Raw genomic sequence first — 26,507 nt, 5'->3', positions numbered from 1 at the left:
TCCCAGGCTTTTCTTTACTGGAAGACTTTTTATGACAGTTTGGATCTTGTTACTTGTTACTGGTCTTTTCAGGTTTTGGATTTCTTCCTGGTTTAATCTCAGTAGGTTGTATCTATCTAGGAGTTTGTCCATTTCATGTATATTTTCCAATTTATTGGCATATAGTTGCTCATAGTAGCCACTAATGATCCTTTGAATTTCTGCAGTATCATTTATAATGTCTCCTTTCTCATTTCTGACTGTATTTTATTTGGGTATCCTTTTTTATTTTCTTGGTTACACTGGCTAAAAATTTGTCAATTTTGTTTGTCTTTTCAAAAATAACCAACTTTTTGTTTCATCGATCTTTGTGTTTTTAAATTTCAATTTCATTGATTTCTGCTCTGATCTTTATTATTTCTTTTCTTCTACTAATTTTGGGTTTGGTTTGCCCTTGCTTTTCTAATTCTTTAAGATGAATCGTTACATTGCTTATTTGAAGCTTTTTTCTCTTTTTTGATGTAGATGCTTAGAGCTATAAACTTCCATCTTACTACTGTTTTTGCTGTATCCCATAGATTTTGGTATGTTGTGTTTCCATTATTACTTGCTTCAAGAAGTTTTTCAATTTTCTTCTTAATTTCTTCATTGACTCACTGGGCATTCGGGAGCATATTGTTTAATTTCCATGTATTTGTATAGTTTCCAAAATACCTCGTTATTGATTTTTAGCTTTATTATATTGTCGTCAGAGAAGATGCTTGATATTATTCCATTTTTGGAATGTCTGAAGACTTGTTTTGTGACATAACCTATGGTCTGTCTTCGAGAATAATCCACATGCTAAGAAAAGAATTTATATTCTGCAGCTCTTGGATAAAATGTTCTGTAAATATCTATTTGATTCATTTGGTCTGTAGTGCAGATTAAGTCTAATGTTTCTTTGTTGATTTTCTATCTGGAAAATCTGTCCAATGCTGAAAATGGAATGATGAAGTCTCCAGCTATTATTGTATTGGGGTCTATCACTCTCTTTAGCTCTAATAATATTTCCTTGACATATCTGGATGCTTGGGTTTTAGGTGCATTTAAAAATTGTTATATCCTCTGCTGAATTAACCTTTTTATCATTGTGTAGTGACCCTTTTCTCTTCTGATTGTTTTTGACTTGAAAGCCATTGTGTCTGACATAAATATAGCTACTCCTGTTCTTTTTTGGTTTCTGTTGGCATGGAATATCTTTTTCTATACCTTTATTTTTAGTCTATGTGTGTCTTCATAGGTGAAGTGTGTTTACTGTAGGCAATAGATCAATGGGTCTTGTTTTTTCATCCAGTCAGCCAGTCTATGTCTTTTGATTGGAGAGTTCAGTTCATTTACATTAAATGTTATTATTTATAAGTAAGGACCTACTCCTGTTATGTTGTTATTTGTTTTCTGGTTGTATTTTGGTCTTTCCTTCCTTCTTTCCTTCATTCCTATTGTCCTCTAGTGAAGATGATTTTCTCTGGTGATATAACTTAGTTTCTTGCTTTTTATTTTTTGTGTATTCATTGTATGTATTTATGAGCCTTACAGATATTATTTTATAACCCATTATTTTAAACTGATAACAACTTAATGCTATTTGCATAAACAAACAAACAAGCAAAAAAAACTAATAAAAATTTGCCTTTACTTTACGCCCCTGGTTTTTAACTTTTTATTGTTTCAATTTATATTTTATTGTACTGATTATGTTTTTTAAAGTTGTCATAGTTATTATTTTTGATTGGTTCATTATTTAGTCTTTCTATTTAGGATAAGAGGAGTTTACACACCACAGTAACAGTGTATAGTATTCTGTGTTTTTCTGCGTGCTTATTATTACCAGTAAGTTTTTTACCTTCAGGTGATTATTTATTGCTCATTAATGTTCTTTTCTTTCTGTTTAAAGTACTGCCTTTAGCATTTCTTGTATGGTGGGTCTGGTATTGATGAAATCACTCATCTATTGTTTGTCTGGGAAAGCCTGTCTTTCTCCTTCATGTTTGAAGGATATTTTTGTGGATATACTATACTAGGGTAAAGTTTTTTTTTTTTTTTTAAACTTTGGCACTTAAAAAATGTCATGCGTCATGCTACTCTCTCCTGGCCTGTAAGCCTTCCACTGAAAAGTCTCAGACATATTGGAGCTCCATTGTGTGTTATTTATTTATTGTTGTCTTTTGCTGCTTCTAGGATCCTTTCTTTATCCTTGACCTTGTAGAGTTTGATTATTAAATGTCTTCAGGTAGTCTTTGGGTTAAATATGCTTGGTGTTCTATAGCCTTCAAGTACTTGGATATTGATATCTTTCTCTAGGTTTGGGAAGTTCTCTGTTAACCCTTTGAATAAAGTTTCTACCTCCTATCTCTTTCTCTACCTCATCTTTAAGGGCAATAACTCTTAGATTTGCCCTTTTGAGACTATTTTCTAGATCCTGTAGGCATACTCTATCATTTATTATTATTTGTCTCCTCTGACTGTTTCTTTCCAAAGTCTATCTTCAAGCTCACCAATTATTTCTTCTGCTTGATTCATTCTGCTATTAAAGGACTCTGATACATTCTTCAGTATGCTAATTGCATTTTTCAGCTCCAGAATTTCTGCTTTGTTTCTTTGTAATTATTTCAATTTCTTTGTGAAATTTATCTAATATAATTCTGAATTCCTTCTCTGCATATCTTGAATTTTTTACAGTTTTCTCAACATACCTATTTTGAATTCTTTGTCTTAAAGGTCACATATCTCTGTTTCTCTAGAATTGATTCCTGGTGTCTTACTTAGTTGATCTGGTGAGGTCATGTTTTCCTGAATGGTGTTGATGCTAGTAGATGTTCTTCAGTGTCTGGGCATTGAAGAGTTAGGTCTTTATTGTAGTGTTCACTGTCTGGGCTTATTTGTAGTCATCCTTCTTGGGAAGCTTTTCCAGTTATCTGAAAGGACTTGGGTGTTGTGATCTAAGCTGTTTCTGCTTTAGGGTACACCCCAGCCCAGTAACATTGTTGTTCTTGCAGACTTGTAGAGGTACCACCTTGATTGTCTTGAACAAAGTCTGGGAGAATTCTCTGGATTACCAGGTAGAGATTCTTGTTCTCTTCCCTTACTTTCTCCCAAACATACAGAGTCTTTGTCTCTGTTCTGATACACCTAAAGCTGGGGATGGAGTGATACAAGCACCCTTGTAACCACCACCACTATGCTCTGGGTCAGATATGAAGCCAGCACAGCACTGGGTCTCACCCAATGTCTGCTCTGACCACTCTCTGGCTGCTGCCTATGTTCGTTCAAGGCCCTGTGACCTTACAATCAGCAGGTGGCAAAGCCAGCCAGGCCTATGTCTTTCCCTTCAGGGTGGTGAGGTCCACCAACCCCCAAATGGGTCCAGAAGTTCCATCTTGGAGTCAGGGACTAGAGTCAAAACCTTAGATGTCTACCTGGTATACTGTTGTATTGCAGCAGAGCTGGCATTTAAACCACAAGACGCAGTCCTTCTCACTTTTTTCTCTCCTTTCAAAGGCAGAGGAGCCTTACCTCATATCCGCCACCACCCCTAGCCCTGAGGAGTACTGCCAGATGACCACTGATGTTTCTTTGAGCCCCAAGGTCTCATAAGTCAGCTTGTGGTAAATGCTGCCTGGCCTGGGACTCACTCTTTAGGGCAGTGGGATCCCCCGTGGCCCAAGGCAGGTCCAGAAATGCTGTCTAAGACTCGAGTCCTGGAATTGGAGACCCCAAGACTCTGCTTGGTGCTCTACTTCCCCATGGCAGTGTTGGTACCTAAGGTGTAAGACAGAGTTTCCTTTACTTTTCCCTTTGCTTGTCTCAAGCAGAAGGAGTTTTACCCCATAGCCACCACAGCTTGAGGCTGAGTCTCACATGAAGCCAACAAGTCTCAGAGGTTTACCAAGGCCTTTGGTGTAGTACGTAGGTATTGCTGCTAGTTATTCAGGGCCCAAGGGCTCTTCAGTTAACAGGTGATGAATGCTGGCAGGACTGCATCCTTTCCTTCAAGGCAGTGGGTTTACTTCTGGCCCAGGCTGTGTCTAGAAATGTCATCTGGGAGCTAGGGCCTTGAAAGGGGGCCTCTTGACTCTGGCCAGTACCCTATCCTGCTGTGCCTGAGCTGGTATCAAAGATACAAGACAAAAGTCCTCTTCACTCTTCCCTCTTCTCTCCTCAAGGATTATAGAAGGAAGGGGTCTCTTTTGGAGCCATGAGCTTTGCAGTTTGGGGTTAGGAGAAGGATGCTGTCAACACTATCTTGGCTGCCCCAATTTGGGTCTCAGCATGTTGTGTGCCTCCCCAGTCTACTGTCTCTGGGCCTAGTTCAGCACTAGGATTCTCTTATGAGTTGCAGACATTATGGCCTAGGCTCCCTTTCAAGTTTACTTGGAGACTGAAGCACTTTGGCCCTTGGTGGTGAGGTTTACAGGCACTCAAGTTCAGACCACTGGAATGGGTAATTCTCCTTTGGCTGGGGCTGGTTTAAATGCTTCCTCTGGGCCTAGCACCGTGACTCATGCCTGTAATCCCAGCACTTTGGGAGGCCAAGGCAGGCAGATCACCTGAGGTCAGGAGTTTGAGACCAGCCTGACCAACATAGAGAAACCCCATCTCTACTAAAAATACAAAATTAGCCGGGCATGGCAGCGCATACCTCTAATCCCAGCTACTTGGGAGGCTGAGGCAGGAGAATCGGTTGAACCTGGGAGGTGGAGGTTGCAGTGAGCCGAGATCATGCCATTGCACTCCAGCCTGGCCAACAAGAGTGAAATGCCGTCTCAAAAAAAAAAAAAAAAAAAAAAAGAAAAGAAAAGAAAAAAAAGCTTCTTCTGTGGGCAGGCATCAGTTGAGTTTGGTCTGGTTTTCCTTCCTGCTTTAACAGGAGAGCACTGGTTTCAGTGGTTCACAATTGCTGTGTTCTCCCTTCATTAGCACCCAGAAATGCTTTCCACTCCATGCTGCCTCTGCTGGGGAAGGGGGAGGGGTGGCGTCGGTAATTCAGGATTGCTTTTTCTCTCTCTTCAGTGCCTCTTTCAGCAATATGGAGTTAAAACCAGGTACCGTGAGTGCTCCCCTGATTTTTGTTTCTTTGAAGGTGTTTTTTCTTTGTAGATAATTGTTAACTTGGTGTTCTTGCTGGGAGGCGGTGACAATGGGTGGAGCTTTCTACTCCATCTTTCTTGCCTCCCTCCTGATTTATTTTGAATTAATTTCTATGTATGGTATGAGATAAAAATCAGGTCTCATGTTTTTCCCATATGGAGATTCAGTTATTCTAGCACCATTTATTGAAGACTATCATTTCCCTTTGAATTACATTAGCACTTTTGCCAAATATGAATTGATCAATATGTGGGAAACTATTTTTAGATTCTCAATTCCATTCCACTAATTTATACCCATATTCTTTCCTCAACAACACAGTCTTAATTATTATAGCTTTAAAATACACCTCGAAATTGTGTGGCGTAAATACTCTATTTTTTTTTTTAGAAATCGTAACAGATATTATAGATTTACATAAATTCCATATTATTTTTAGTATCAGTTTTAAAATTTTTACCAAGAGAGCCTGTGGGATGTGTTAAAGTTTTTTCTTTTTCTTTTTTTTTTTTGAGACAGAGTCTCACCCTTGTCACCCAGGCTGAAGTGCAATGGCATGATCTTGGCTCACTGCAACCTCTGCCTTCCAGGTTCAAGCCATTCTCCTGCTTCAGCCTCCTGAGTAGCTGGGATTACAGGCACCTGCCACCATGCATGGCTAATTTCTCTTTTTGTATTTTTAGTAGAGACGGGATTTCACCATGTTGGCCAGGCTGGTCTCAAACTACTGATCTCAGGTGATTCACCCGCCTCAGATTCCCAAAGTGCTGGGATTACAGGCATGAGCCACCATGCCTGGCCAAAGTTTTTAGTGTGGAATAATTGTAGATGGCAGAAAAGTTGCAAATATAGTAGAGAATTCCTCATACCCTTTATCCAACTTCTGTTGAAGTCAACATTTTATATTACTGTGGTATATTTGTCAAAACTAAGAAACCAATATTGGCACATTACTGTCAACTGGACTCCATACTTTATTTGGGTTTCATTAGTTTTTCTACTAATGTAATTTTTCTGTGCCAGGATCCAGTCCAGGATACCACATTACATTTATTTGTCATGCCTTCCTATTTCCCACTGATCTGTGATAGTTTATCAGTCATTTCTTGTCTGTCATGACTTTGATGGTTTTGAAGACTATTGACCAGGTATTTTGTAGAATATCACTCAGTTTGAGTTTGTTTCATGCTTTCCTCATGATTACATTCGGATTATAGTTTTGGTTTTTTTTTTTGGAAAAGGATAACAGAGGGTTCAAGTGCCCTTTTTATCAAATCAGAATGTACATGCTATCCAGATGAATATTCATTGGTGATATTAATGATGATCACCTGTTTTATAGTATTTACAAGCTTTCTTACTACTTTTTCATCCCATATTCTGTTCTTTGGAAGCAAGTCACCAAATTCAAGCCCTACTCAAGGTGGGGTGTAGACTTAAGCTCCAAATCTTAGAGGGAAGAGCATCTTCATGTCTCTAAATTTATTTGGGGAGAGTTGCCATCTTAATATTGAATTTTTCAATCCATGAACATGGTATGTTGTTTCACTTATGTGAGTTTTCTTTATTTTATCTCAGCAAAGTTTCATAGTTTTCAGATCTTGTAAGTCTTCTGTTAAGTTCAAATCTAAGTATTTTATTGTATTTCTTCATACTCATAAATAGACTTTGAAAAATTTTTCAGTTTGTTGCTAGCATATGGAAATATTAGTTTTGGTATATTGATTGTATATCCTACAATCTTATTAAATTCACTTCTTAGTTCCTGCAACTTTTTTTGTTGATTTCTCAGGTTTTTCTACATAGATGATTATATTGACTACAAATAAAGACAGCTTTCTTCTTCTGTACTAATTTATATGAAATTTATTTATTCTAATAGTTTTATTCACTAAACAAGCCCTCAATACAATAACAAATAGAAGGGATAAAAGTGCATATTTTTGCCTTGCTTCTGACCTTAGGTAGAAACCATCAGTCTTTTAACATTGAATGTTAATTGTTGGTTTTACATAAAAGCCCTGCATCAGGATGAGAAAATTCCCTTTTATTCCTAGTCTATTGAGAATTTTCTTTTAAAATATCATGATTAGATGTTGAACTTTGAAAAAAAAAAAAAAGCTTTTTCTGCCTTCACTGACTTGATTATATAATTTTCCTCTCATATTTTCTTAATATACAACATTGATTTTTGTATGTTACACTCATTTTGCATTATTGGGATAAACCACAATTGGTTATCTTATAATATTCTTTTTATACATTACTGGATTCAATTTGCAAATGTTTTATTTCATATTATTTGTGTCTATGTTCACGGATGATTTTGATCAGCAGTTTTCTTTTTTGTGACATTTTTGTCCAGCTTTAATATCAAAACAATACTGGCTTTTCTTTTCTAAAAGCATTTGTGTAGTGTTAGTGTCATTTCTTCCTTATATGTTTGGTAGAATTCACCAGTGAAATCCTCTGGGCCTGAGCTTTGCAGGTGTGTTGTATGTCTAAAGAACATTTTAATTAATAATACACCTATTTAGATTTTATCTTTCCTTTTGAGCAACTTTCAGCAATTTGTACCTTTCAATGAATTTGTCCATAACATTTAGCTTGCAAATTTCTTGGCATATTTTGTTTACAATATTGCCTTATTCTTGTCCTTTTAACGTCTGTAGGTTTGTAGTAATGTCCTTTATTTCATTCCTGATATTATCTTGTAATGATAATTTCTTATTGATACTTTACAATTGAAATCAAGCACTGCAGAATATTTCCTACTCTTCCCCTCTGTCATTTGAGCCTGGTTCTTTTTTGTTCTTGGATAACTTTCTCTTATTTTTCTCCATGGGAATTTGTCTGTTTAAGCATTCTTTCTCTCATAGGGTCAATAATAATAAGCTTCATTCTCCTAGGGAACTATTATTTCATCTATATTTTTCAAGTGACTTGTATAAAATTGTGCAAGTTCCTCTCATGATTTTTAAAAAGTTTTCTCTGTTTTAATGATTATTCTCCCTTGGTCATCATTTCTTACTTTGAATATTTATGCTTGCACTCTCTACTTTTTTTTTTTTTCACTTTTATGTGTTTCTGGTTTCCCTCCTGTGCTGGATTTTTTCAGAGATCCAACATTGTAATTTAATTTTTGACTTCATTAAATTTTTGTTTTTTACTTTTATCCTATTTTATTTCTTTATTCTTTTTTCCTACATTTTTTCTAGCTTTTGCAATTGAGAATTGATTTACATTCGTTTCTTGTTATTTTTTTATCTAAGTAGTTAAACTGAATATTTTTCTCATCTTTGTTTAAGTTGTATCCCCTTGATTCTGATATGCAATGTTTTCATTAACTTTTTTTAAAAGAAATTTTGTAATTCTAGTTTTTCTCTATTTCCTAAGAGTTGTTTAAAGAGTTAAAAGTCTTTTTAGGGTGAAAATCCTTTTATTTAGATTTTGTTGCTAATTTCTGATATTATTGCGCTGTATCAGAGAATGTTTGTATAATTTCTTCTTTATAAGTTTTAGTGAATTTTTTCTTTGACTTATTGTATGTTTGATTTTCAGGAATGTTCCCTGTGCATATGAGAAGGTAAATCTCTATTTTCAGAGTGTAAAACTCAATATACATTCATAAGAACTACCTTATTGAATATCTTATTTAGATCTTCTATAACTTAATTCTTTGTTTGTTTGGCCTGTCTTGAACAGAGTGGTGTATTAGTGTCCTATTATTCGTGCATTTTTGTCTATTTTTTCTTTCACCTTCTGTTTCATGAATGTAGTTTCTACATTATTCATTGTATAGATATTTTTAACTACTACATCTTCATTTTGAATTGTGGCTTTAGCATTATAAAATATATTTTTTGTTTCCTTTCATAATTTTTCACTTGAATTTTACCTTCTCTGGTATCAGGATTACACGTTTTCTTTTTGATTATTTTTATTTGCTTGCTGCACCTTCGCCCATCCTTCTATTGTCTAGCTTTAGCTTTTTGAGTCACTTTGTTTTAGTTGTGTCTCTTGTATCAAGTGTAGAGTTGGTCTTTGCTTCTTAAAGCAGTCTGAATTTTTTTATTTTAATAGATTAAGTCTATTTTCACCCATTGTCTGATAGGTTTGGTCTTATCTCTGTCAAAATACTCACTTTGTAATTTTGTTATTATGTAAATTATGCTATACTGACTATATTTCTTTCTCAATGTGTTTTTGTTGCCTTTTCCTATTCTGCTTTTAATTTCTTTGGGATTTAGGAAAATTTATATTTTTATTTTAGTGGTCTTTATACTATGTTTACTATTCCCTGTAAATATCCGTTTCAGAATTCTGTTATTCTCCTTTTACATACCTTGAGCATCAACTCTTTGTTGTGTTAAATTTAAATTATACCCTATTATCTATGTGGAAATTAATGAATTCTATTTTCTCCTTTTCTTTATCCTTTTCTTCTTGTTTAATTATTTCTACCTTATCAGATTATATAATATTTATAGAATAGTTTTTACACTTTTATCTTTGTTTCAGATCTGCAATTAAATATACTCAGTGTTTGTCACCAGCACCTTTACCAATATTCCACGGTCACATTTGGGTTTAATAAAGGTTTTCCTCCTTTGGAAGGGCTTGTGAATACAGTATTCTGAATTCTTGATATTTTAGTATGTTTTTATACACTTTTATTATTTGAATGACAGCTTGGCTAACTATAAAACCCTTGTCTCACCGTTTTTCACTGTTTTTTTTTTCTGAATTTCTTAGAAATATTGCTTACACTGCCAACATGTATGTTGCTGATGCCAATCTGTCTTTCCTTTGTGACTCTTTTTCCTATGAAGATGAGAGTTTAAAACAAAAACAATTTTGCATTTAAAGTCTAATAGCATATGTTTCAGAATTTAAAATCCCAGTTACTCCAAAAAGCTTTAGAAAGGAAGATTCAGGGATTTTTTTTTTCTGGAATGTTCTTTTGAATTATAGTTTTAAATATAAATTCTGTTACTTTTTTTTGGTTTATATCTCAAGGACTCCAATTACAGATATGTTGAAATTTATTTGTCTTCTATCGTTTCTGATCCTTTAATGTGTTTCAAAAGTCTATTTTTATTGGCTATGCTTGTTTTCTCCTCATTGCCGTTTATAATTTTAAGTTAAATCTATTCTCCCTTGGTTTCTAGTAATTTAATCATCGTTCTCATCTGAGATGATTTTGTCTTTTTGATTCCTGAATAAATTATTATTTCATATCTTCCTTTTATGCATTTTTATTCTGAATTTTTTAACTAATAAAAATACTTGGCCGGGCGCGGTGGCTCACGCCTGTAATCCCAGCACTTTGGGAGGCCGAGGTGGGTGGATCACGAGGTCAGGAGATCGACACCCTTCTGGCTAACACGGTGAAACCCCGTCTCTACTAAAAATACAAAAAAATTAGCCAGACGTGGTGGCGGGCGCCTGTAGTCCCAGCTACTGAGGAGGCTGAGGCAGGAGAATGGCATGAACCCGGGAGGCGGAGCTTGCAGTGAGCCGAGATCGTGCGGCTGCACTCCAGCCTGGGCGACAGAGCGAGACTCCGTCTCAAAAAAAAAACAAAACACTTGTATAATGTTTGTTAATCCAGGTTACAATATTTTGTTTCAGTTTTCTTTATGTTTATTTTTGTGTGAGGAAAATATGAAAAGTTTTAATTTTTTTTTCTTTTTGTTCTCTTTTTTGGATATTATCTGCCAATTCTTTTCAAATTTGAAATATCCTGTATATATTTTGACCTGTAATAATAAATAGGGTTGTACATGTTTAGATAGCTTGCTGGTCTTCTTAGTTGTAGATTGTCTCTTCTTTTATGTATAATGAAGTTAGAAGTTTCTTTAGTTAATGAGATTACTGGGTAGGACTTGGTGTGTTTTCTGCTGGGGATGTGGAGGAGTGAGAAACATAATGTGTTGATTTTAGATTCTTGTGGCACATCCACGGGAAGATGTTGAGTAAGCAGTTATACACAGATAAGAAGCTCCATCTTATTTAGAGAAGGGGAAAGAATGGGATATAGAACAGAGTTATAAGGAACTAGATTGAATGAAGGACTCCTGTTTACTGTAATAAAATAAAAGAGGAATGGATGGGTGCAAATGCAGGTAAGTGTGTTGGTTTGGTGGCAGAATGTTTGTATCCTGTTTTTTCTTAGAATGTTGGGAGAAGGAGAAAAAAGCTTTTGTTGATTGGAGAATATTTTATATAGCGGAAACTTTCTATATACATGAAAAATGTGGCAGAGAAGAGATAAAGGAAATATAGAAGTTGCATTGAAGTCCAGTTGAAGCTGGAAGTTATAATCTGTATGATTATTGTAGTATTTTTCCTCCATAGCTATACTTCGAACGTAAGCATAGGCTGAGGCTATTTTCAGTTTGGTTTACTCAACATTGGAATTTGCATAAACCAGTATGGTGGATGCAGAGTGAGGTAAAGGACAAGAATTTTAGTTAGAAAGTGGTTGAAATAATTAAATGTGATATTTAAGCTGGATATGCAAAGAACCAAAGACAGAAAAGGAGAGATTATAACAAAAGGCGTAACTCATTGGATACTTTCCAAGAGCTTGGCTCTTTTTACAGCACTGTACATGCATTTTCTCATTAATCTCATAAATCATTATGAGTTGTAAGTGGAAAAAATTTATCCTTTCACAGATGAGGAAACAAAGAACTAGAGTAAATAACTTGTCCAAGGTGACATAGCCATAACAACAACTAATGAAAATTCTGCTCACCAACTGGCTGGAAATCATATTATACCCAAATATTCTCTCCTAGTTATAGAAAATAATGATGAAACAATTGACCCTACTGTTTTTGATGATATCTTAACTAGAATAAAGAAGGATTGGCTTTATGTTGAAAAATACTCATTTTGCCAAAATTATAATGACAAACTATAGCAGTTCAAGTATTGAAATAACATATATTATTTGAAAATAATATAGCCAAAAATACATCATGAATAAAGGATTGTTAAAACCTCAACTTTTTGGTGGCAGTGGATCTTTCTTTCTGTGCCAAGAGTTGCATCAGGCATTTTCACAAAGGCTGTTATTTTCCTAAAAAACAAATCTATGAAGTTTGGAGTATTAATGGCATTTTATGCATAACATCAGGTTCAAAGAGAGGAAGGGATTTAGTTAAACATGCACAGCTAGTTCCATGGCAGAGTGAGGGTTCCAGGTCTAGTTCGTATGCTCACTGATGTGCGTGATACCTTCCAAATGTCCTGTCTGTTTTCTTGGTCAGCTAGGAGAAGCTTCCTCAGTCTTACATCTTTAATACATCCTCAGGCATGCTAGAGATTTGTTTACAAATGAAGAATAAACTATGCCATAAGATCAAAGTCAAAATAAAGTGTTTCCTTAACAAAGCAAGGATCTTCCTCAAAATTAAACTATATTTTCATGATCAGTAAACCATACCTTCTACCTGATTTTGAGGATTGCTATAAGAAAACTAAATTACTTTCCATCCTTTTATTTTTTTTGGGGTAAATACCAAAGACCACAGCATGAAAGGAAATACACATGGAATGCAAGTTTCACATGCCTGGTTTTAGTTAAATTTCCTTTTTTTAAAGAACTGTTTTGTTGTGGAATAAATCATTTTTGATGTTAGCTGTAGAAATTAGATTGAGAAATAATGTTAAGCATGACATTTTCTTAATTATGTTATATCAAGAAAGGAGTTAATAACAGAATAGAAAAGCAATAAATTGGAGATGGGGCCATGTTTTATACTTTTTCAAATGCCAAACAAACTGAACTGCACCAGGTTATCCAGGTCATAAAAGTAATCAAGTGATCAGGTTAAGTTCTGGTAACAATATTAAATTTCACAGGCTGGTTGTATCTTGCATTTGATTATTTCAAGGAAAATGCCAAGTAGAAATTGTCCTTTCATTTCTTGATGAAACATTATTAAAATCCATTATTAAAAAATGAAGAGAGTGTTCTTAGGTAAAGATGACTGGCCATTATCTTGTAATAACTAACTGCATAATTATCCAACAGTAAATGCTAGCGCTTTATCCACAAATGTTTTTCCCATTTCCTTTATCCCTTTGAAATAGAACATTGAAGAATAAATAGTCTATTCCTCCTTCCTTGATATACTCCAGTGATTGTAAAGAAGGGTACTTGTAGTTTTATATTATGTTTGGCACTAGTCGAAGTATTGTAGGTGATTAAAAAAACTCCTATAAGTTATGTTTTCTACCTTTAAAAGAATGTGCAAGTCAAGCAAATAACACATATAAACAAGACACCTGCTGAACAACTTAGCATAATAAAATTCAGTGCTAAGCGAAAAGCTATACAATGTTGTAGTAGTTCATAGAAGAGAGGGATTCATAAGTGCAGAAAGAGTCTGTAAGTCTGTTTTGAGATCTGGGCTAGAGTAGTGTTTCTCAAAGTGTTGTCCAAGACTAGCAGTCTCACCACCTTCTGTAAACTTATTAGAAACGCAGATTTTGCGGGTTGCCCCAGACCTACCGTATCAGGAACTCTGGGATGGGGCCCACAATCTGCAGTTTAACAAACCTTCTGGGTGATTCAGATGAAGTTAAATTTTGAAAATCACTGCTATAGATAATAAAGAATGTGATATTTTATTCAGTTAATAAGTGTCTAATATAAAGTAGGAAGAACATAATAAGTTAAATCCTCAAATAATTGTGGAACTTCATTATTGATGAACCTTGCTGATGGCTACTTACGTTTTTAAAACTCCTGCTAATTAAAATAAAATGATATTAGGTCAATGGACAGACAGAAAAAAGTAGAGATCTTATAAATCAAAGTAGTCATGATTTTGTAAATCAAAGTAGTCATCTAATCATGTATTTTGCCATTACTTTTAATGGCAAAAACTGCAATTACTTTTGCACCAACCTAATAATTTCAAATTAATTGTTTCTACTATTTGGCAAGTGCCTTACCCTCTTTATTTTAAATACAGAAAATTGAACCACAGATTGTTTTATAAGTCACATATGACAGTACCTCGAAGTAGGAGAAGTTAAATGATCTAATGACTTATGCAGTGCTGGTTCTCAAATGGCTGCATTAGAATCACCTGGAAGAATTATTAACATAGATTGCTGGCCCCCACCCAGAGATTCTGGCTTAATATGCTGCAGTATGGCCTGAAATTTTATATTCTGAAGAAGTTCCCATGTTAAATGAAGAGGTTGATCTTGCCTGGTCTGAGGACCATATTTGAGAACTACTAATAGGAGAGATTCCTTCTGACTATTGATATGAATGTTAAGTTCAGATAAAAATATTGCATTATTTCTCCATAGTATTAGGATCTAACATATCCCTTGTCTTGAATTTTTCAGGCTTTTTAAACTAGCTTTCAAACTAAGTGGATCCAACATTTTTTCCTCCAATATTTTTATATGCTTTTCTGTGGAACCATTGGATTAGCAATAACTTCTCTCCCTCTAATTTGGTTAATTTTCAGGAAAGCATTAATCTTTGCTCCTTCTATCCTCAACTAGTGTTTATAAATAAAACTGGTATAGATGAAATATTGGCTTTAGTTGGCATTTCACAGTTCTAATAAAATGCAGGAATTCATACAAGTGGGAGAATTGTTGTTTATATAATGTGATACGGTTGAATTTTTTTCTAAGTACTGATTATGTTTGCCAAATTTTAGAGGCTCTTCTGTGCTTTATTTTCTATAATTTTGGGAAATTCATTAGAATATGAAATTATGGATGACAGTGTTGTAATATGCTTCAGTGCATTGCATTCTGAGACTCTTTCTCCCTTAAACTTATTTCAACTCAGGTATTTGAGACATTTACGGGAAAAAATGCTTTTATTTTACTTCCTATCTTGCCTTCATCTAGGATAAAATGTTCTTTTTGGTATGAAACAAGTGTGGCAAATTGCTTGCAGAGAACTTTGCTTGTTGTGATGCAGCATTTTGCTGGACAGAAACAAACGCATGGCTCATAATGACTGTTAGATTTCAAAAAGTCTGGGGTGTGTACGTGTGTATATGTGTCAACAGGCTCTTCCTTGCTATCCTTTATTTTGCTCAGACAGTTTAATAGTTGTACTAATCTGCAGATATTATACATTTTAGGATTATGTTCAGCTAATGTTTATTGTTTTAGTAGAAGAAGTGTCAGATACATTTGTATTCACTAGCAATTGATTCATTTGGGAAAAAAATTTAGCTTCCAAAATGTAGATGTAAAATAAGATGCTTAACTTGAGCATAGTAATGTAAAGGTATATATCACTAAAAACAATTATAATTTAACAGCTACCTAAAATATGCATTATAGATGTTTATTTTAAATACGTATATACTAAAGTGCCAGATAATTTCAACTAATAACCTATAAATAACTCCATCCCTAATGAAAGTTTTGTTTTTACTTTGAAATGTAACTCTTTGAAGGCAAGGTCAAATTAGGTCCAATATAATGATCAATTTTAAAATAAAAATGAAAAAGTATATATGAATAGGACTGATATAGAATATTGGTCACATTTACCTTGGAGATAAGATGGTCTATTCTCATAAGAATGACTATACAATATCACAGTTATTTTATAACTTAATTATCTGCCATTATGTACACATTTTTGTTTATATAGTCACTTTATGAATTTCTGAAAAAGTTATTTGATGTCAGCAAAAGTTAATATCAATAGTCCAGAAGTAATTTTAATTTTTCTGTTTGTATCTAAGGTTCTTTAATATGTAATGTTATATATTGTTATTTTGGTAAGCAGACCTCAAAATTGAATTCTCTATTTTTTTATCAAATCATTAAAAGGGAGAAGCAGGATCCCCTGGTGCTCCGGGGCAGGATGGAACACGGGGAGAGCCTGTGAGTACCTTCTCATTTCAGTTCTAAAAGATGAAGTTCTTTTCCTGTTACGAAATCCTTTTTGGTTATTTAAATTCTTCTCTCAGATGCCCTATTATTTGTTCAGTGACTTCCAGATTTTAGATGTTGTAGAAGCTCCTTGTGAAACACCATAAAATATTGAAATGTTGAATCCTCTTTTAGAAACCAGGAAGAATTTTGCAAACAGTGTGAGTCACAAACCACAAGCACCCATGCCCAAACAAATGCGTGGTTAACACAAACATCATGGTCTGTTGCTGAGCCTTTAGTCTATGTCACTTTACCACTCATCTATTGTTTCATAGTATACTCTTTGGGATCTTGTGTTCAATAAAAATCAGGGGTAGAGAAACATGACTAAGAAAGTACTGAATCTGAGTCCTAGATATCTACATTTTTAGCAAGTGTCTCAGGTGATTCTGAACTTCAGGTGAGTTTTGAAAATATAGTTTGCCCCCATATTTTATTCCTACAACTCATGGCCAACATTTAAATACCAGCAGATCTTATTTTATTCATCAAAGGTACCTACCCTCAAGAAATTTGAAATTTGCCTTGTGCGGAGCTAGGTTAAGAATTGAAGTAATAGCTGAGATGTATTTTTATCACATTTATCACAAAGTGTTCAGTTGAGATTTCAGAATTTAAATATTGTACATAAGAGGGAGAGAGGTATCACCAAAGCTTCTTAAATAGGTTAGAGGGATTAAACTACTCTTAAAGTTACTTAATAAAATTTTCATTGAATTTCATCTTGTGTATGATTATGTACTGGGCCAAGTTCTATATAATGCTATTACCTTCCAGAAGCTTATAATTTAATTTGGAAGACTGAAAAAAATGATGCAAATAATTACCAACTCTTTATATTATGTGCCAAATATGAATCTGATACGGAGTCAGAAAGCCAGGGTTTGGAGATGACTACTGCTACATTTCAGCAGTGTGAGCTTGGAGAAGTCACTTCACATCCCTGAATATCTTTCTCTAAGTGTGAATAGTGTAGATGCTTATAATGCTTACTTCATAGGGTTGTTGTGAAGCTTACGTAGGAAATTTTTAAAAATTGTAAAAACATTGCACAAATGCTGGGGCTATTTTAAGTGCTGGAAGAGTATAGGAAGGTAATCCTGTTACTGAGGTGCTTGAAAAAATTTTACCAAGGGTTTGTGCCAGATTTGTTCATGAAAGGATAACTGGGAATCAAAGGAAGACAGGAGAGAGAGAACTCATCTGAATGAAGACACATATGTGAGATGGTTAAAGGTGTGCTCAGGAAATAATGAAATGATCTTAATGAGGTCCTGAATCTGCAGAGAAGGGTCTCTGTTGCGTGTTAGAAAGTGAAGGTAGAAGCTTGGCTAGGGCTACAAAATCGAGAGCCTTGACTGCAAGCTTGAAAAGTAAACCTTATTCATTCATCATTGAAGTTTTGTGAGAAAAAAAGATAACATAGTAAAAAGAACTGTTTTAGAGGCAGTGTATGAGCTCCTGGTGTGTGTGGAATGATTGGAAAGGAGAAGAAAGTGGAAACAGGGCACTAGTTAGCAGGCTGTTTTGACAGACCAGGCATGAAGTAGAAGGCCTCGACTAGGGCATTAATAAGCATGGAGTAAGTTCAATAGGGTAGCATGAGCTCAACATATCTGAGCCATAATTGCTGTTATTTAAGAAAAATTATGAGACTTGGTAACTGGATATAAGACTGGGTGTGATCATTTGTTTATGTTATTGTTTCAGAGTATAAAGTAGGTGTATGTGTGTGTGTGTGTATATGTGGGTGTGCATGTATGAGGGAAAGAGAATAAGAAACACAAAGAGGTGAGAGAAAGAAAGGTGAATGGGAAGAAGAGAAGGAAAAAGAGGAAGAGGGAAATAAGAGATAATAGACATGAGAGCTTGGATATAATTTAGGATGTGAAGGCTGGGTGAGGTGGCTCACGCTTGTAATCCCAGCACTTTGGGAGGCCAAGGCGGCTGGATCACGAGGCCAGGAGATTGAGACCATCCTGGCTAACACGGTGAAACCCCGTCTCTACTAAAAATACAAAAAATTAGCCAGGCGTGGTGGCGGGTGCTTGTAGTCCCAGCTACTCGGAGAGGGGCTGAGGCAGGAGAATGGTGTGAACGCGGGAGGCGGAGCTTGCAGTGAGCCAAGATGGCGCCACTGCACTCCAGCCTGGGTGACAGAGCGAGACTCCCTCTCAAAAACAACAACAACAACAACAACAACAAAAAATTTAGGATGTGACTGTGTTCTAAATGTTTGTGAGTTTAGTTATTTGGAATCTGTAATTCATTCTCCCGTAGAAACAATGTTAGAAAGGGCAGACTGACCAGCAAGTCTGTGTAGATCATAATTCAATGTGAGGAGCACATATTTACTTTGAACATGATACTATTGAAATATCTTCATAAAACCTAAAAAGATAAAAGAAATATTAAACATAGGCTGGGTGCAGTGGCTCACGCCTGTAATCCCACCTCTTTGGGAGGCTGAGGCAGGCGGATCACGAGGGCAGGAGATTGAGACCATCCTGGCTAACACGGTGAAACCCCGTCTCTACTAAAAATACAAAAAATTAGCAGGGCGTGGTGGCACGTGCCTGTAGTCCCAGCTACTCGAAGGCTGAGGCAGGAGAATCGCTTGAACCTGGGAGGTGGGGGTTGCAGTGAGCCAAGATCGTGCTACTGCACTCCAGCCTGGGCGACAGAGCAAGACCCCATCTCTCTCTCTCTCTATATATAAAATATAAAATGAGGAGTGCTTAGAAGATGCTTTCCTTTCCCATGGCTGCTTGTTTCTCACTTTTATCCCCAAGCAGACACTGATTTGGGTTTGTTTTTGCCCTGCCTGCTCCCACTTTATTCAAGACTTATTCCTGTCTAGAGTTGTTGCACTAGAATAATTTACCATTCCAGGGAGTGTGGCCCTTTAGATTTTAACCATTTCCTTCTTTTCTTTTTTTCTTTCCTCCCAATATTCCTTCCACCCCTGTAATGTTTAGCTTCAGTGGTGAGGGAAACACAGTGACTGCCTCATGGAGGCTTACAGCCTAGCTGGGGAGATAGATGGTAAAAGGATAAACAAGCAAAAACTAAATTACCAAGTTCAAAAAGATAGACAAACAAGGTGCTGAGGCAAAGAATAATGTGAATGGGGTAGTAGAGGTTATTGAGATGAAATTTTTCCTCCTAAATCTAGTGGGTAAAAAACTGGGAGTTACTGAGCGAGACTCTCCTACTCCAGCCCAATGGAGTAGGAGCCTCTCCTTTACTTCTTTTCTTCCATTCCCCTCTCTTTCTTGATGAATGGCAAAGAGGAAGCCAAGTTTCCTATGCCAGGAAATGCACCCTGTTAGGAAAGCAATTCATAGGTTAAGTGTCTCCAATTTGCTGATGTCTGGAAACAATTCTTTTGGTCTGTATTTTCTTCCAAATAAGAACAGATAGCGTTACAAGCTATTTTTTTTTTTTTTTTTTTTTTTTACAATTAATGAAAACTTGGTTTTTATTATGCTGTGCAAATAGATTCTTATCATTTGTGGAAAAGCTTTGAAAATAGAAAAAAAATCCATAAAGTTTATATATTTTGTGACACAAAGAAATAAACATTCTTCCATTGTGTGGGAATAATGGTTTTAAGTAGTTGTAATAAATGACTTGGCTCTACTATAAAGGGCATATTCACTTTATTCTATAATGTGGCAGCCAAGAAAATTAATGGAGTTTCACATGGAAGGACAGAACCTCTTGGAAAAATGCTTTAAAGCTAATTAAACACAGCTTATGTCAGTCTAATGGTGATTCATCCCCGTAAGCAGATTGATACATATGAACACTAACTCCCAGAATTAAAATTAATGGCTAGCACTATAATTTATTGGGAAATGATTATAGTGCTTCAAAATACAAGTACATTCACATGTCAATACTTTGAATTTGAAAGCTAGTATTTGTCAATCCTAAAAGTAATTCAATCCTAAAAGTAATTTACTTTTTAAGTAGTAAATTATACCTAATTAACTTCAATTCAGGAAACTGTAAACTCAGGTCTAACACCAGATAGATTTATTATAACTTGTTTCAACCATGAATTGCTATGTTTAAAGATTATATTCTTTCAATTATTCAGCAGTATTTACTGAGTGTCTACTTTGTGCCAGACATTGTACTAATTGAGGAGAATGTGAAGATTAATTAATCATGGCCTGGCCATCAAGGAGTCAAATGAGCCAACAGATGGCAACACAGTATGAATGTTATGAACATAGGTATGGGGGGAGCCTGAAAGGCTGTGGAAGATGTGTATAACCTTACATGAGGCTGCAGGCATTGTTGAAAGGTATGCATTGTTTAAAAAAAAAAATGGCAGGCCAGACATGGTGGCCCATGCCTGTAATCCAAGCATTTTGGGAGGCCAAGGCAGGTGGATTACTTGAGGTCAGGAGTTTGAGACCAGCCTGGTAAACGTGGTGAAATCCCATCTCTACTAAAAATACAAAAATCAGCCAGATGTGGTGGTGGGCACCTGTAATCCCAGCTACTCAGGAGGCTGTGGCAGGAGAATTGCTTGAACCTGGAAGGTGGAGACTGCAGTGAGCCAAGATCATGCCACTGCACTCCAGCCTGGGTGACAGAGGGAGACTCTGTCTCAAAAGAAACAAAAACAAAAAAAACCAATATTATGAGATATAATTCATATACAGTTCACCTATTTAAAATGCATAGGGATGGCTTCTTAAAAACACAACTCTCTTGGCCAAATTCTGGATGATAAATATGAGTGGGCTAGTTGTTTGGCCTGGCAAGGCAGGAGTGTGTAGCATGCATGTTCCAAAATATAGAGGCAGAAGAAAGCATATTCTGAGAAGAACTGACAGTAGTTCAGCCTGCCATGCGGTACATGAAAGGGAAGTGACAGAAACAGTAGGTGAGGTTTTAGGGATAGATAGAGGCCAAACTAGGAAGGCCTTAGGTGTCTGTGCTGTTTGCACTTAATTCTGAGAGTAATGGGAGCCCTACTTCCCTACTTAAAACTTTTGACTGGAAGCAGTTAGTGAGCTCTGTCACCTCTAATAACAACTAAAGTGAGAGTGGTCAGAGTTGGGAGGGGGAGAGTGGGACAGATTTGAAATGAACTAAACAGGTACTAGCAGGGCTTGAGGATCCATTGGATGCGGGTAAGATAAGAGATGACTCTTCAAAAGTCTTACTGCATGGATGGATACAGAGGAACGCCAAACAGTAAACAGGGAATAGAACACAAAGAACCAGTTTTGGCTAGTGCAAGTGATCCTAAAATATGTTTAAATGGAACATATCTAAATAATAACAAAGGCATTTAAAGAGAAGGTCTATATTTTGGGATAATTAGAAAATAATAGGCTTGTAAAAATAGAAATTAATAAAATTTCAATAAAAAGTTGTGGGTCAGATCCAAGGAAATTTTAGATGAATTTCTGTAAATACTAGTGGTAGTAGATTAAAAAATGCCTCCACCCTCAGAAATATCAGATCTTAACTTCTGAAACCTGTAAATATGGTTTTATTTGGATAAAAAGGTCTTTGTAGAAATGATTAAGTTAAAGATCTTCTGATGGGGAGATTATCTTGGATTTTCTGGTGGGCATGAACCAGTCAGTTGAAAGTTCGGAGCAAAACTGAAGTTTCCTAGAGAAAGAAGAAATTCTCTCCATGGATTACAGTGTCAGCTCCTGTGTGAGGGTTTCCAACTTACACCTCCTAATTGCCTGTCTCATGGATTGGTATTTGCCTAGCCAGTCGCCACTCTTGCATAAACCAATACTTTGCAACAAATCTCTGCCATGTATATGTGTGTATACATACATTCATATATCTCAGCTGGTTCTGTTTCTCTGCTGGAACCCTGACTGATGCAGATTTTGTTTCCGGGAGTAAGTACCTAAGTACCTAAAATGTAGAGTGGCTTGGGAATTGGGTAATGTATAGAGGCTGTAAGAATTTTGAGGCACATGGTAGAAGTAGTCTATATTGCCTTGAACAGACTATTGGTAGAAATATGAATGTTAAAGATTGATAGTGAGGGCTCAGTGAAGAAGTGGAGGTCATGTGGAGAAAGCCTTTCTCATCTTAGAAAAGATGAGAAATATAGCATCATCAACACACTGTTGCTAGATGAATGGACATTAAAGACACTGTTGATAAAGGAGGAAAGAGGAACATGCTGTAGGAAACTGAAAGAATAGTGACACCTTGTCATAAAGTGGCAGAAAATTTAGCTAAATGATGTCCTGCAGTTGTGTGGAAAGTAAGACTTCTAAGTGATGAACTTGTATATTTAGCTGACGAGATTGCCAAGCAAAGTGCTGAAGATAGAGCATGATTTTTTTTCTTACTGTTTATAGTAAAGTGTGAGGAGAAAAAGATATTTGAGGAAAGAACTGTTAAGCAAAAAGGAGCCAGCACTTGATGATTTGGGAAATATCCTGCTTATACAGATTACAAAAGATGTTAAAATTAGCAGATTCACTGTTACACAAGCATGCTGGAAAAAAGGTTAAGGTTGTGGCTGGGCAAAGTTTGCTAGTGCAAAAGAGATTAGGTATAGGACTCATGAATCCATTCAACCAGCCCAGTGGAAGCCACAAATAAAGATATGAGACTATCCAGGAAAAACCTGGGGAGGAGCCTCTTGTCTGATTATGTAAATCCTCATTATATATACAGGAAACTTACAAGGTTTTGATAATGTTATATCAGCAGAAACTCTGCCAGTTTGGAATGAAAGGTACAGAGACAAGACAAAGTGAGGGAAGGCTGTTGGACACTCAAAATTTCTATAGGTAGGAAGCAGGCTGATAAAACTACTCAACTTCAATTATGTACTATCTTTCAAGTAAAAAAGAATAGTGATTCCAAGGCTGACAGGGCCCCAAGCCCAGAGGGGTATTCCTAGGTCATGAAACCTGATGGAATTTTTTCTGCTGGATTCAACATTGCGGAGGGTCAGTGACTCTTTTCTTCTCTTTGAATGGGTATGTTGATAACTTATCCTTTGCCTGTCTTAACATCGTAATTGGGAAATAGATAACTTGCTCTGTAGTCTATAGGTTCACAGATGGAAAGGGATTTTGTCCCAGGATGGATCATACCCATACCTGATTTAGATAACAAGATTTGGGACTTTAGAGCGATTTATTATTTAGATAAGAATTTGAACTTCACTGTAAATAGTTGAGACTTTTGTGGACATGGGATTGGGGTGGATGTAAACTGTATGTGGGATGAATGTGAATCTTTGAAGGCCAGAGGGTAGACTGTGTCAGGCTGAAAATTACCCTTCCCCGAGACATCAGCTCTTAATCCCCGGAATCTGTAAATATTACCTTATTTGAAAAAAAGGTCTTTTGTAGATATGAATGAGTATCTTGTCATAGGGAGATTATCTTGGCTTATCCCAGTGGACCCTAAATGTCACACTAGTGTCTTTGTAAGAGAGAGGCAGAGGAAAATTTCACACAGAGAAGAGGAGGGAGTAATGAGACCATGGTGGCTAAGATTGGAGTGATGTATCCACAGGCCAAAGAATGCTGGCACTGACCAAAAATTGAGAGAGGCAAGTAATGGAATCTTCCCTTGAGCTTCTGGGGGACACACAGCCCTGAAAAAACTTTGACTTCAGACTTGTGCATTCTAGAACTGTGAGGGAATAAAATTCTGTTGTGTAAGCTGAGTTTGTGGTAATTTGTTGCAGTAGCTATTGGAAACTAGTACACTAGGCTTTTCATTTAATCTAATTCTTAATCATTTTATGTAATGAACCTATATAAAAATGTATGTGAGTACATATTGGTGTGTGTTGCAAACTGTTGGTAGCATATGTGTTGATCAAAAATATTTGGGCTTTAGCAAGTCAATAAACAAGTCGGTTTCAGTGACAATTTGAAAGCAAGACTCTTCAGTCAATATTTTCTGTACTATCAATTTTGTTAAATTATCATGTATTTCTAAAAACTTAATTTGTCTATTTCTCATTTTCCTACATTTTTCTTTATTGTATTTAGTAACTTTTAGCCCATATTTCTTCTCTGTGTTATCATATTGTAAATTTGAAGCAATTAAATGGATGATATTTAATGTGCTATATAAAATAGTTAAACAGTATATAAATATGTATGCGTAAAAAAGGATCTGCATGGATACAAATCATATGGTTTAATTATGTTTCAATTACTTCGCTTATTTTTCCCCAGTTGGGTTTTTGATGTCTGTTATGTTGCATTTTTCTTGCCTTTATTTTATGTTCTCCCATGAGCATAAACATGATAAACCTAAACATATGTTCTCCTATGAGCATAAACAAAAATAATTATTGTTTTTGTACTATAACAACAATTGAGGCCTAGATTTTGAGTGCTTTTTAGTGTTTTTTTTCTTTTAAAAGATGCCAACTTTGCTAGACTACATTTTAGTTTTTATTCTAAGAATAAAGGACAAGATTGTTTCAAAGAATCCTTAATATTTTGGAAATTTCTTTTCCTGACTTAATATTTTGGAATTTTCTTTTCCTAAAATCACTCTGATTTTATCTTGGGCTGCTAGGTGGATGGTGAGGACAGAGCAACATGAGGGCAACAGTAGAATAAATTTACCAGTAGTTGAAAAAACCATAACAGAATATATTCATTTTCAACTGAATTCAATTTTAGACCAAGTTATCGTGTTGACGAGTTAGTCTTCTTTGGTCAATTCTTGCCAACCAAATTATCTGCAGAATAGTTTCCACTGCTGCTTTGTCATAGCTATTTTTGTCCTGGTGCTCAATCCTGATGGCATATTGTATTTGGCATTAACGTTTTCATCAGGCAATCTAAATCATTTGCTTTCTAGTTCTCTGCTCACCAGCCAGCCCCATTGTGTACAGGGAGCCTTATGGCTCACAGTGAAAATTTGTAGGCAGGGACTGGGTTCTACTGTGAGCTGAGATCCCTGGAGCTCCATGAAAAGGAGAAAAAGAATGCCGTGTTTCCTGGATCTATGGAGGTGAGTGCATATTTCTTAATGAAGGATGGCCTTAGCAGTTTTATTTTGGAAATGTTTGCTGTCTCATTTTTCCAGGAATACAGACATGGGGATCACTGTAGTGTGGCTGAAACACTGGCTCATAGAGGCTTTTATTGTTTCCTTTCCTCATGCCTTTCGAATTCTTGCTTAACCACATGTTATGCTTGTCTTTATGATGTAATGTTTACTGCTGAGCCAGTCCAAGTTACCATGTACTTAAGAGACCAGCAGATCTTTTGTTTAATCACCTTTTCTGCAGTGTGATTATTTGGCATATCAGTTTTATGCATATACGCAGAAGACATGCATAAAATTATTGGGGAACATTAATGATGAATTGCTGTGATAATTTCCCATGTGGAATTACCAATCTGCTTTGTGATGCTAGTAAAGTGGAGGTATCTTTATTTGCCTGCTTGACTATATTTTTTATTTAGATTGAAAAGAAAGAGGAGGAAAACCCGCTAGTTCTATTATTGTTTTTACTTGATTTGCAATTGTATTGTAAGATGTTTCAGTCTTTTGTACAGATTTGTAGTACTTTTTCTCACCCCTTTTTCAGGCTCCAGGAGTGGTACATACCAAGTATGTGCCGAGTAAACCAACTTTAACTTGAAACTCATATATCTGCTATTACAAATTTCACACAGCAGTTCTTAGTGTGAAGGCAACCCCCATGTAACAATTTGGATAGTACAATTTGAAAATTCAATTGTATTTATTACTGTAATAATGTAATTATGTATATAATTATTATAAAACAATATTACTACATAAAACACTATTACAATAATTTATTGTCATAGTAATTATGTTTTAAAATCTAATTGACAATAACTCTTACAATACAGTTTGAAATAGGCTCTATCTAAAATAATGTAAATGCTCAGTTTACTGTAGGGTTGACTAAATTTGTAAGCAATATCTGTAACTTTTTGGTCTTCTACAATATGACACTTGGCAATGTAGTGAATGTGAAAATATTGTGTCATTAATTTTGACCTCACACACAAATGTTGGCTCATTATCTGTACAAATTAGTTAATAAAGTCCTACCAGGTTAATCGCAGATCTGTTTTATTCTTTCCTATTATAAATGACATAAATATCATTGACATAGCAAAACTGGACTACCATCAAACAATAACATAAAGCAACATTGCTGATTTTAAATTTAGAAGCTCTGTGTCTACGGCACTGATCATTTTTTTGTGTTGTTCTAAGAAATCTTTTTTTTATATTTTTTTTTCGATGGAGTCTTGCTCTGTTGCCAGGCTGGAGTGCAGTGGCACGATCTTGGCTCCCTGCAACCTCTGCCTCCTGGGTTCAGGTAATTCTCCTGCCTCAGTCTCCTGAGTAGCTGAGACTACAGGCGCGTGTCACCACGCCCAGCTAATTTTTGTATTTTAGTATAGACAGGGTTTCACCATTTTGGC

The 26,507-nt window shown here is 35.7% G+C and overlaps 1 protein-coding gene across 3 annotated transcripts in view; it reads left to right on the top strand.

The window, feature by feature from the left end:
- Window positions 1-26,507, top strand: part of COL21A1 (collagen type XXI alpha 1 chain) — a 204,565-nt gene that overhangs the window by 138,529 nt on the left and 39,529 nt on the right. For 2 of the 3 annotated variants that reach the window (XM_054493050.2, XM_063666271.1), the window contains one exon: window positions 15,949-16,002. In XM_054493050.2, coding sequence (XP_054349025.2) covers window positions 15,949-16,002 — 54 coding nt within the window. Of the gene's footprint in view, window positions 1-15,948; window positions 16,003-24,884; window positions 25,051-26,507 lie in introns of those variants that run through there. The other variant, XM_054493049.2, reaches the window with a different exon arrangement.

This window comes from Pongo pygmaeus, chromosome 5 (genome assembly GCF_028885625.2).
Source record: "Pongo pygmaeus isolate AG05252 chromosome 5, NHGRI_mPonPyg2-v2.0_pri, whole genome shotgun sequence".
Classification (NCBI taxonomy): Eukaryota; Metazoa; Chordata; class Mammalia; order Primates; family Hominidae; genus Pongo; species Pongo pygmaeus.
The sequence above is the reverse complement of the archived record's forward strand: the minus strand, read 5'-3'. Positions and strand labels throughout refer to the sequence as shown.